This window comes from Poecile atricapillus, chromosome 28, assembly GCF_030490865.1.
Source record: "Poecile atricapillus isolate bPoeAtr1 chromosome 28, bPoeAtr1.hap1, whole genome shotgun sequence".
Classification (NCBI taxonomy): Eukaryota; Metazoa; Chordata; class Aves; order Passeriformes; family Paridae; genus Poecile; species Poecile atricapillus.
Genome location: NC_081276.1, coordinates 936,370 through 949,366, shown reverse-complemented (window position 1 = coordinate 949,366; position 12,997 = coordinate 936,370). Strand labels below are relative to the sequence as shown.

General features: G+C 51.7%; 1 protein-coding gene across 2 annotated transcripts in view; it reads left to right on the top strand.

The window, feature by feature from the left end:
• Positions 1 to 12,997, top strand: part of FBN3 (fibrillin 3) — a 69,330-nt gene that overhangs the window by 9,637 nt on the left and 46,696 nt on the right. For both annotated transcript variants that reach the window (XM_058858612.1, XM_058858610.1), the window contains exons 4-6: positions 476 to 571; positions 4,266 to 4,361; positions 11,817 to 12,014. In XM_058858612.1, coding sequence (XP_058714595.1) covers positions 476 to 571; positions 4,266 to 4,361; positions 11,817 to 12,014 — 390 coding nt within the window. The remainder of the gene's footprint in view (positions 1 to 475; positions 572 to 4,265; positions 4,362 to 11,816; positions 12,015 to 12,997) is intronic.

Genomic DNA, 12,997 nt, shown 5'->3' with positions numbered 1-12,997 from the left:
AGGAATTTGGAAGATTTGAGTGTGAAAAGGGTTGAAAATGGAGCAATAATGGAAAACAAAGATAAAAAGAGTGGGAAAATATTGGAAAAGTAGAAAATCCTGAAAGAAAAGATTGTGACGGGGTTGTCAGAGACAGGGAGACATCGGGAATTGTGCCCTGGGAATCCTGCAGGGAGGACAAAGCTGGAAAGGTTCGATTGGGGTGGATTCCCTGATGGAATAAAGGGATGGATGCCTTGGGATTGTGCGGGAGGAGGGTTGGGATGATCTCAGGGAAAGGTTTTCCCGAGGGTGCTGGCACTGGCCAGGCTCCCCAGGGATCGGGAGCATTCCCAGAGCTCCAGGACAGCCCTGGCTGGGATCGCTGGGCTGGATCCAGCAGCGGATCCGGGATCCCTGGGATCCCTCCCAGCCCAGGACATTCCCTGCCACGGGAATTCCCGGGGTGATTCCCTGTCCCTGTCCCTGTCCCCAGTGCAGAGCTGCAGCGTGCGGTGCATGAACGGCGGCAGCTGCTCCGAGGAGGCCTGTCTGTGTCAGAAGGGATTTACTGGGACGTACTGCGGACAGCGTGAGTGTGGGAATAATGGGAATAATGGGAATAATGGGAATAATGGGAATAATGGGAATGGGAATGGGAATGGGAACAGGTCCTGTCTGTGTCAGAAGGGATTTACTGGGACGTACTGCGGACAGCGTGAGTGTGGGAATAATGGGAATGGGAATGGGAATAATGGGAATAATGGGAACAGGAACAGGTCCTGTCTGTGTCAGAAGGGATTTACTGGGACATACTGTGGACAGCGTGAGTGTGGAATGGGAATGGGAATAATGGGAATGGGAATGGGAATGGGAATGGGAATGGGAACAGGAACAGGTCCTGTCTGTGTCAGAAGGGATTCACTGGGACGTACTGCGGACAGCGTGAGTGTGGGAATAATGGGAATAATGGGAATAATGGGAATGGGAACAGGTCCTGTCTGTGCCAGAAGGGATTTACTGGGACGTACTGCGGGCAGCGTGAGTGTGGAATGGGAATGGGAATGGGAATAATGGGAATAATGGGAATAATGGGAATGGGAATAACGGGAATGAGAACAGGTCCTGTCTGTGTCAGAAGGGATTTACTGGGACATACTGCGGGCAGCGTGAGTGTGGGAATAATGGGAATAATGGGAATAATGGGAATAATGGGAATGGGAATGGGAATAATGGGAATGGGAACAGGAACAGGAACAGGTCCTGTCTGTGTCAGAAGGGATTCACTGGTACATACTGCGGACAGCGTGAGTGTGGAACGGGAATGGGAATAATGGGAATGGGAATGGGAACAGGAACAGGTCCTGTCTGTGTCAGAAGGGATTTACTGGAACGTACTGCGGGCAGCGTGAGTCTGGGAATAATGGGAATAATGGGAATAATGGGAATAATGGGAATAATGGGAATAATGGGAATAACGGGAATAATGGGAATAATGGGAATGGGAATGGGAATAACAGGAATAATGGGAATGGGAACAGGAACAGGTCCTGTCTGTGCCAGAAGGGATTTACTGGGACGTACTGCGGGCAGCGTGAGTCTGGGAATAACGGGAATAATGGGAATAATGGGAATGGGAATGGGAACAGGAACAGGTCCTGTCTGTGTCAGAAGGGATTTACTGGGACATACTGCGGACAGCGTGAGTGTGGAATGGGAATAATGGGAATAATGGGAATAATGGGAATAATGGGAATAATGGGAATAATGGGAATAATGGGAATGGGAACAGGAACAGGTCCTGTCTGTGTCAGAAGGGATTCACTGGAACGTACTGCGGGCAGCGTGAGTATGGGAATAACGGGAATAATGGGAATGGGAATGGGAATGGGAATGGGAATGGGAATAATGGGAATGGGAATGGGAATGGGAATGGGAATGGGAATAATGGGAATGGGAATGGGAATGGGAATGGGAATGGGAATAATGGGAATGGGAATGGGAATGGGAATGGGAATGGGAATAATGGGAATGGGAATGGGAACAGGAACAGGTCCTGTCTGTGTCAGAAGGGATTCACTGGGACGTACTGCGGACAGCGTGAGTGTGGGAATAACGGGAATAATGGGAATAATGGGAATAATGGGAATAATGGGAATAATGGGAATAATGGGAATGGGAATGGGAATGGGAATGGGAATGGGAACGGGAACAGGAACAGGTCCTGTCTGTGTCAGAAGGGATTCACTGGGACGTACTGCGGACAGCGTGAGTGTGGGATGGGAATAATGGGAATAATGGGAATAACGGGAATAATGGGAATAATGGGAATAATGGGAATGGGAATGGGAATAATGGGAATGGGAACAGGAACGGGAACAGGAAAGGGCATCCAGGACACCCCAACCTCAGCACTGTGTTCTCCTTCCCTCTCTCATGACCAACACAGACACAGCTCTGTATCAAAATACAGATATCAGATATAATTAATGGATTCATTTATTTCCCAATATACTGTATAATATATTATAATAATATAGATTTTTCAATCGATTCTAGTATATAGATAACAGATACCAATAGTATTGTATTTATTGTATTATCTATATGTGATGTATAGATAAGTTATATATTCTAATATCAAATATATTCATAATATAGAATGTAATGCATAGTGTATATACATATTCATAATATATCTCATGTATTATTATATATGAGATAACATTATTATAGATGAGATAATGTATGTACAATATATTAAATATAACAGGCACCTATGTATCATATATACAATTATACCCCTCAATAATTATATATTCTTTTATTATATTATCATGATATAAATCTATTTCACACATGACAGTTATTATATCATTATATCTATTATAAATGATATCTATATATTATATATATTCTGCCATGTGATACATTTGAAGAAGCCTTTAGTAAGCAAATAAGCACAATATCTTTGAAAGAATCTCTTATCAATGTGATCAATTTGAACTTCCCAAATTCCGGATCCCCGGATCCACGTGGGAATCACTCCCAATGAAATCACTGAGAATTCCTAAAGACCAAATCCCCCATTCTCCCCAAACTCCCCCTCAGCTCCGATCCCTCGCTGCTGAAACTTCCCCAAAAGTTCAGCTGGAGGCTCCAGATGGAAAATTTCATCCTGAGCAGGAAAATCTTGGGAGAATTCTGTGGAGCAGCAGCCTGGGACGTGCAGCCCTCGCTACGTGCGGCTCCCAGCCCTGGCAGCACATCCCGGCAGCCTCGGGAATCTGCAGCCCTGGCCCCGAGCAGAGCTGGGAGGTCCCTTGGGGGTCCCTTGGGGGTCCCTTCCCCCTCTGGACATTCCATCAATCCATGAATTCCACCAGGAGACTCCTTTGGCTCCAGCCCTGAGTGCAGGGTTTCACCCCAGGGTAGCAGGGCTATGTTAAAATCAGAAATATTTAAAGGCAGGAATATTTAAAGGCAGGAATATTTTAAGGCAGGAATATTTAAAGGCAGGAATATTTAAAGGCAGGAATATTTTAAGGCAGGAATATTTAAAGGAAGGAATACTTAAAGGCAGGAATATTTAAAGACAGGAATATTTAAAATCAGAAATATTTAAAGGCAGGAATATTTAAAGGCAGGAATATTTTAAGGCAGGAATATTTAAAGGAAGGAATATTTAAAGGCAGGAATATTTAAAGGCAGGAATATTTAAAGGCAGGAATATTTAAAGGCAGTAATATTTAAAGGCAGGAATATTTTAGGTCAGGGAACACCCAGGTGCTGCTCAGAGCTCAGTTCCTCGCTCTGGGCACGTGGGATTAAATCCCTGAGCATCCTCCCCTTCTCCCATTCCAGCTGCCCCATTCCTCACTCCTTTCCCTTGGTGCATTTTCCTGTATCCGCTCATCCCGAGGCTGAGCTGAGGGAGCCGAGGTTCCAGAGGGCAGGAAATCCTCCCCAGTGCCATGGGAGTTTATGGCCTTGGCAAAAAGGGGCTCAGGCAGGAGCAGGGAACAATTTTTCCAAGGAAAAAGCATCAAAATCTCCGATTTCTCCACTTTTGCTGTGGATGGGAGAGCTCAGAGCTGATATTCCAGGCTCTGATATTCCAGGCTCTGATATTCCAGGCTCTGATATTCCAGGCTCTGATAGTCCAGGCTCTGATATTCCAGGCTCTGATACTCCAGGCTCCATGGAGGTGCCATCCCAAGCTCTGCAGCAGCACTGAGGGTTTCTCCAGGAGCAGAATTGATGGAATTCTCTGTTTTCCCTCTCAGCCGTGTGTGAGAACGGCTGCCAGAACGGGGGCAGGTGCATCGGGCCCAACCGCTGCGCGTGTGTCTACGGCTTCACCGGGCCCCAGTGCGAGAGAGGTGAGAATTCCCACATTCCCAGAATTCCCACATTCCCAGAATTCCCACATTCCCAGAATTCCCACATTCCCACATTCCCAGAATTCCCACATTCCCACATTCCCACATCCCCACGTTCCCTCATTCCCCCATTCCCGCATTCCCACATTCCCAGAATTCCCACATTCCCACATCCCCACATTCCCCCATTCCCCCATCCCCACATTCCCACATTCCCACATTCCCCCATCCCCACATTCCCACATTCCCTCATTCCCCCATCCCCACATTCCCACATTCCCAAATTCCCACATTCCCTCATTCCCACATTCCCTCATTCCCCCATCCCCACATTCCCACATTCCCACATTCCCACATTCCCCCATTCCCACATTCCCACATTCCCCCATTCCCAAATTCCCAAATTCCCACATTCCCCCATCCCCACATTCCCACATTCCCACATCCCCACATTCCCCCATCCCCACATTCCCACATCCCCAAATCCCCACATTCCCCCATTCCCCCATTCCCACATTTCCAGAATTCCCCCATTCCCACATTCCCACATTCCCCCATTCCCTCATCCCCAGCCATTCCAGGGGCAGCTGCTGGCAATCCAGGCTGGATTTCCCTCCGTGGGTTTGGGTTTTGTTGGGTTTTGCCGCTGTCCCGAGCGCTCCGTGGGGCTCCGGGTGTGGGATGGGAATTCCCGGGATGTGGCTGGGGGTGCCTTTGCTGGGCTGCTCCAGGATCAGCTCTGGGCTCCCTGGGCACCGCTGGGGTTTGGCTGAGCCAGGGAATTCCTCCCTTTCCCTGGCTCGGATGGACACTCCCAGCTCCCGTGGGATTTTTGGAGTTGCCCGGATCCGAAACACGGAGCCGATGTTTGAACTCCCAGAGCTGAGCTCAGAGCACCTGGAAATGTCCCGATTTTCCAGCTCCAATCTCCCAGGACTGGGCTCGTTCTCCCTTCCCAGGGACTGGGCTGCTCTTGCCTTTCCTGGGATTTTTCCGTGTGGTCCAGAGGGTGAGGCAGGAGGGCTCTGGTAGCTCAGGCAGCAGGAATCCACCCAATTCCAGCGGGCTGTGGAATTCCCGGGAATCCAAAAGCATCTCCCGGAGCTGGGGGTGCAGGTGAGCCCCGTCCAAGGCCTCTGCTGGAGTCTGAGCCGCTCATTTTCGGTGCAGAGAAGGGAAAGCTCTGTAAAAGCCTCCACACCTCCCCTGCAGTAACCTTGCCTTGTTCCCATCTCCTTCTTTGGAGAATCAGGAATTGTGGAGTGGTTTGGGTTGGAAGAGAACTGAAAACCAGGCAGGAACAGCTCCCACTGTCCCAGGCTGCTCCAGCCTGGCCTTGGATGCTTCCAGGGATGGGACATCCCCAATTCTCTGGACAATTCTGTTCTGCAGCAGGCAGAGATTCTTTAAACCCTCTCCTTGCCTTTTTCCAACACCCAGGAATTACAAAATTCCGAGGATTTCTCTCTGGAGGGCTCTGCCCTGGGAGATTCCTCCCCCAAAGCCCCAAAGCCAGAGCCTGGTGAGCTCCTCACCTTTTCTCCCTCACTGGGGCCCGAGGTGCTGAGATCCCAAATCCACCCAAATGTTGGCTGTGTGTGAGCAGAGAGCTGGAAATTCCTGAAAGAATCTTCTGGAGAAAGCTGGAAAATCTGAGTGTCCTGTGTGTGTGTGGAGAGGGGAAGAGGCAGGGGCTGAGCAGGGGCAGACTTTGGGGCCGTTTGTAGAAAATTCTTGACAGAAAGGAGCATTTTCACAAAGCCTGCAGAGATTTGGCTGAGCCAGACTTGTGTGAGAGACAAAACAAATCCTGCAGCTGTGTCCACAGCGCTCCTCCCTGCCAAGACAAACAGAGGCCGGGCTGGGAAGGGATCCTGGGGGCTCTGCAGCCAGGTGAGCGCCTGGCACTGAGCTTCCAGGGAAAATCTGGGAGCCAGGGAACAGCTCCAGCCTCCCCAGGGAGCTCTGGGCTCCTGCTCCATCCCCAGGGCTGGGAGAGGAGCCCCTGAGCACCAGGGTTTGTGTCCTGCTGCTCCAGGGGGTGTTTGGGGGCTCCAGGGATCCTTGGGAGTCTCCAGGAGGAGATTCCAGCAGCAGCAGCACCTTCTGAGCTCTCAGGTCAGCTCCAGCCTCTTTCCTGAGCGTTTTCCTGGAGCAGGAGGAGCTCAGAGCAGAGCCTGAAGGCTTTTCCTCGTAGGGAGAAAGGACAAATCTGATCCCAGAGCCAGGGAATGTCCTGAGCTCTGCCAGGTGTGGAATTCTCTGTGCTGAGAACCGGAGTGAGGAGTGAGGAGCATAAACACAAACAGAACAGCAGAAATTCCACCCCAGCAGGAGGGAAAAGCTCTTTCCCTGGAGGTGGCAGAGCCCTGGAGGAGCTGCCCAGGGAGTTGGGGATTCTCCCCATCTGGAGACCCCAAAACCTGGTTCTGTGTCACCTCCTTCAGGCCACCCTGGGGGATCCCCAAGCCCGGAATCCTGGGATTCTGTGAACCCCATCCCTGAAAAAAACAACTCATCCCCCCCAAATCCATCTGATTCCAGATTTATTCCAGGGCTTCACTTGAATTTACTTTGCTACCGCCGTAACAAGAAATAATTTCAATTTTAAATTGGAACAAAGTGAATTTCTGAGTGCTGAGAGCAGCTCCAGTAAGAGGCTGCTTTGTACTGGGAGCAGAACAACCCCCCTCACACCTCATCCAGGAAACTCCCCCCTCCAGAGGGAAATACCCTCGGAGCAGCCACTCACAGAATCCCAGCATCATTTCCTCCCTCTCCCTGACATTTTCGGGGATGAGGGGCTGGGGGGGTTTTGTGGAACCTGAGCTGCCATTACATCACTGTGGGAGGGGAAGCTGCAGCCCAGGAAAGCTGAGGCCAGAGGCTGCTCAGGGTTTTATGGCACAATGAAGGATTTTGGTGTCGTGGCTCTGATTTCAGCCTCCCTCAAGTAGGAAAAAGTGACTGGGGGCGAGCGGCTCAGCTGGGCTCAGGTGATGTTTGGAATCCTCCTGTGCTCCAGGGATGAGTTTGTCATTTGGGGTTGTTTTTCCAGCCAAATGAAATCTTCCCTGTGGAGCTTTTCCCTGGGATCCAGGAGCTTTTCCCTGGGATCCAGGAGCTTTTCCCTGGGATCCAGGAGCTTTTCCCTGGGATTCAGGAGCTCTTCCCAGGGATCCAGGAGCTCTTCCCTGGGATCCAGGAGCTCTTCCCAGGAATCCAGGAGCTCTTCCCTGTGGAGCTTTTCCCTGGGATCCAGGAGCTCTTCCCTGGGATCCAGGAGCTTTTCCCAGAAACCCAGGAGCTCTTCCCTGGGATCCAGGAGCTTTTCCCTGGGATCCAGGAGCTTTTCCCTGGGATCCAGGAGCTCTTCCCTGGGATCCAGGAGCTCTTCCCAGGAATCCAGGAGCTCTTCCCAGGAATCCAGGAGCTCTTCCCTGGGATCCAGGAGCTCTTCCCTGGGATCCAGGAGCTCTTCCCTGGGATCCAGGAACTTTTCCCTGGGATCCAGGAGCTCTTCCCTGGGATCCAGGAGCTCTTCCCAGGAATCCAGGAGCTCTTCCCTGGGATCCAGGAGCTCTTCCCAGGGATCCAGGAGCTCTTCCCAGGGATCCAGGAGCTCTTCCCTGGGATCCAGGAGCTCTTCCCTGGGATCCAAGAGCTCTTCCCTGGGATCCAGGAGCTTTTCCCTGGGATCCAGGAGCTGTGGTCTCTTCCAAGGGACTCTGGGCAGTGCCAGTTTCCAGCTGAGTGCTTGGGAAGAGTCTGGAGCTCTGGAAGTGCCACCCCAGCCCCTCCCCTGACCAGTCCTGACCCCGAGGGCTCTTCCAGGACTTTCCTGCTCTGACATTTCCAGCCATTCCTCCCGCCCTGGAAGCACCATCTCCCTGATTCCCTGTGTTCTTTGTGCCCCAGGAGCTTCTCCTTGAAACTCTCTCAGGTTTCATCAGGCTGAGACTTCATCAGGAAACTGTAAAAATAGGACAGGAAAACTCAGAAAAAGTTCTCCCTTTACAATTTCCTCTGGACGTGTTTTTCCAGCACTTGGAATGTCTGGCCTTAGAAAGTGCCCCCGCCAGCTTTTTCTTTTCTGCAAAAATCCAAACAGTTAAACTTGAGGAATGTGGCTGTGTTTGGGTGAAGTAAGGAAATGACGAGCTGGAGAAAGTATTCCATGAGAAAGGAGCCCCTCAGGAAGACCCTCGGGCTGCTCCCCTCCCCTGCCCCGAGCCCGAGGGGCTGGGGGAGCTCCGGGGCTGGAGAACACCAGGGAACAACAGGGGAACAACAGGGAACACCAGGGAACACCAGGGAACAACAGGGAATAACAGGGAATAACAGGGAACAACAGGGAACAACAGGGAACAACAGGGGAACAACAGGGAACAACAGGGAACAACAGGGAACAACAGGGAACAACAGGGAACAACAGGGAACAACAGGGGAACAACAGGGGAACAACAGGGAACACCAGGGACGGTGAATCCAGGCTGGAGAACACCAGGGAACACCAGGGGAACAACAGGGGAACAACAGGGAACAACAGGGAACACCAGGGAACAACAGGGGAACACCAGGGAACAACAGGGAACAACAGGGAACAACAGGGAACAACAGGGACAGTGAATCCAGGCTGGAGAACACCTGGAGAACAACAGGGAACAACAGGGACAGGGTCTCTCCCAGTCCCAATCTCTCCAGTCCCAATCTCTCCAGTCCCAGTCTCTCCCAGTCCCAATCTCTCCAGTCCCAGTCTCTCCCAGTCCCAATCTCTCCAGTCCCAATCTCTCCAGTCCCAGTCTCTCCCAGTCCCAATCTCTCCAGTCCCAGTCTCTCCCAGTCCCAGTCTCTCCCAGTCCCAATCTCCCAGTCCCAATCTCTCCAGTCCCAGTCTCTCCCAGTCCCAATCTCTCCAGTCCCAATCTCTCCAGTCCCAATCTCTCCAGTCCCAGTCTCTCCAGTCCCAGTCTCTCCAGTCCCAGTCTCTCACTGGTGGCTCTGGAGCATCCATCCCAGCCGTGTCCTCCTGCCCCATCCCAGGATTTGTGGCCCCATCCCGGCCCGGAGCTCCCTGGGGATGATCCACAGGCCACTCTTGTCCTGCAGGTTTTAAGGAAAAGCCTCCATTGTTTATTGTGAGAGGGAATTGGAGTTTGGCAGAGGAAATGCTCCTCTTCCTCAGCTCTGTTTGTTTGGTTTGCAGAGCAGGAATTCAGCCCTGTCCCAGGAGGGGATTCCAGAGGGTGGGAGAAGAGAGAAGCTCCTCATTCCCTCCCCCTTCCCTTGTGCTGCACTCTGGATCTGGCTGGGACTGTCCTTTGGACAACACAGAAAATCCTGGAATTATCCCACTTTTCCATCTCCAGGGATCTGAATTCCCACTGGAATTGACTCAGGGACACCGTCCTGGCTCCCTGGATGTCCAGCAAATCCTTTTTTCTTGGGAATATTCTCAGAAGTTCCTGATCAAACCCTCTCCCCAGAATCCCCCCTGATCCAGGATTTCTGTCAGTCCTTTGATGGGAATTGTCATTGGAATTGTCATTGGAATTGTCAGGGATTCAGAGCTCAGGGGGTTCCCTAAATCCCCCCATATTCAGGTGCAGCTGCTCCCTGTCCCACTCTGGGCTCTGCTTTTCTCAGGCTCAGGGATCTGGGAAGAGGGAACAGCAAATCCCAACTTTCCCTGGGCTTTTCCAAGGAAAAACCCAACTCCTGAGGGCCAGCTACCTGCAGCAGGATTCCTGGAACACGGATCCCATGCAGGGACTGGGAAAGGCTTCAGACATCTCCTAAGCGTCCTGATTTCCTTCATAAAATTTCATTGGTGCCTCATTAAAAATTTAATCATTTGCCCATTAAAATTAGCACCAGCTGGGGCTGGGAGGCAGCCAGGGCTCTCCAGACTGCGATTTCCTTGGCTTCCTTCCCTCCAGAGGAGTCATCTGCATAGGAAAAGTTATTTTGGGCAATTATGGGCTTAAAAGGGGGTGTTCTCCTCACAATCCCGCATTCATTATCCCTCTCCAGGAATTCCTGCGGTGCCTGGGGGAGATGAGGTAGGAGATGAGGTGGGAGGTGCAGGTTCAGCCACTTTTCTCTCTCAGAGCATTGGTTTGGGGTTTTCCATTTATTAATCTGAGTTTTTTTGGGGTCCACCCTGCAGTGATATTGGCCACTGGTCTGGGGACTTGTAAAACTGGGGCAGCAAAAAAGGGATCATTATTTGGTAACTCCCCATGGTTCTGGTCAGATTCCCAAAAATAAAAAGGCTTTTTTTGGGAGATGCCATCACCTTCACACCGACATAACTTCCAAACCATTCCCTTTTCCCCTCTCAGATCCTTGTCCTCTCATCCACATCCACAGCCCAATTGTCTCAGCTTTCATTTTCAAGTTCCAACTGCTCCAGAGCACAAATCAGAGGGAGGATTAAGCTGGAAACGAGGAATTCTTTGCTAATTGATTCTTTCCCAGACAGGAGAATTTCCTGGGTGTTTTCCACGGATTTTGGGACAGGGTTACCTGGGGCTCTCACCCCCCTCCACACAAGATTTTTGTTGCTCCACACATCAAACCCAACCCTTTCCCTGCAGGGATGTCTGGGGGTTAATCTGGGAGCAGGGAATTGGGGTCACGGCGCTTCCTAATTACTGCCTAATTCCATCCTGGAAATTCCTGGAGCTGTCTCAGCCGGGCTCTGGCTGTCTGACCAACACCTGACTGCTCACACACTTCAGGGGGAATTTTCTGGGCTGGCCAGGACGTGCTCCAAGGTTTGGGTTTGTTTTTTTTAATTCCCAGCCACTGATCAAACACTTCTGTGCCACCACCTCTGCCCGGCTGAAGGAAAAATCCCACGGAAGGATTTTGCTTCCTGCTGGATTCCTGCTGTGCCAATATCCCTCATCAAGGGTCCAGGCAGTGGCAAACCCACATTCCTGGGGGCAAAACCCTGCAAAAAATGGGTTAAAATCCTTGGGGTTTAAGGGATGGGAGGATCCCAATTGGGAATGGGAAATCTGCTGGTTCTTCCTGCAGTCTGGGGTTTAAAGTTGAAGTTGCCAGGAGATGTTTGGGAGTTAAAGTGAAGAAATGAATCATGAGAGAGAATCCCAGAATCCCAGACTGGTTTGGGATGGAAGGGAACATAAAAATCATGGAATTCCTCCTGCTCTGAGCACCTTCCACTATCCCAGGGTGCTCCAAGCTCCGTCCAGCCTCGCCTTGGGCAATTCCAGGGAAGGATCTTTGTAACTAAAGTGCAATTTGATTGCTTTTCTCATCCCTGGAATTCCCAGAACAGGCGCAGTTGCAGCCCTGGAATTGCCTCTTTGCCTGACTTTTGATTTCCAGCTCCTTTTAGGGCCACCACCACGGCAGTTTCCCCCCGGAGCTGAGCGCAGAAATCCCGGGATTTCTAACCCATGGATCCCTTCCTTTCCTCCCCAGATTATCGCACCGGGCCCTGCTTCAGCCAGGTCAACAACCAGATGTGCCAGGGCCAGCTGAGCGGCATCGTGTGCACCAAGACCATGTGCTGTGCCACCATCGGCCGCGCCTGGGGCCACCCCTGCGAGATGTGCCCGGGCCAGCCGCACCCCTGCCGCCGCGGCTTCATCCCCAACATCCGCAGCGGAGCCTGCCAGGGTCAGCACCGGGCATCCACAGCCCCCGGGGAGGGAATTCTGACAGGAGAGCCTGGAACAGGAGACTAAACCAGCCCCCGGGGGGGTTCTGAGAGCAGAGCCTGGAACAGGAGACTAAACCAGCCCCCGGGGGGTTCTGAGAGCAGGGCCTGGGATGGGAGACTGAAACAGCCCCAGAGTAGGGAATTCTGAGAGCAGAGCCTGGAATGGGAGACTAAAACAGCCCCAAAACAGGGAATTCTGAGAGCAGAGCATGGGATGGGAGACTAAAACAGCTCCAGAGTAGGGAATTCTGAGAGCAGAGCATGGGATGGGAACCTAAACCAGCCCCCGGGGGGTTCTGAGAGCAGAGCATGGGATGGGAGACTAAACCAGCCCCAGAGTAGGGAATTCTGAGAGGAGAGCATGGAACAGGAGACTAAAATAACTCCAGAGTAGGGAATTCTGAGAGCAGAGCCTGGGATGGGAGACTAAAACAGCCCCCGGGGGGTTCTGAGAGCAGAGCCTGGGATGGGAGACTGAAACAGCCCCAAAATAGGGAATTCTGACAGGAGAGCATGGAATGGGAGACTAAACCAGCCCCAAAACAGGGAATTCTGAGAGCAGAGCCTGTGATGGGAGACTAAAACAGCCCCAGAGTAGGGAATTCTGAGAGCAGAGCATGGAACAGGAACCTAAACCAGCCCCAAAATAAGGAATTCTGACAGGAGAGCCTGGAACAGGAGACTAAAACAGCTCCAGAGTAGGGAATTCTGAGAGCAGAGCCTGGAACAGGAACCTAAACCAGCCCCCAGGGAGGGAATTCTGAGAGCAGAGCCCCAAAACAGAGCCCCAAAACAGCCCCAAAGCAGAGGACACCGAGAGCAGAGCCCCAAAACAGAGCCCCAATCTAGAGATTTAAACCAGGGAATAGAGAGAGGAAAAGCCCCAGAGCACAGAACTCTCTGTGGAGTTTTCCAAACCCCCCCGTGTGTCACTGAGCAT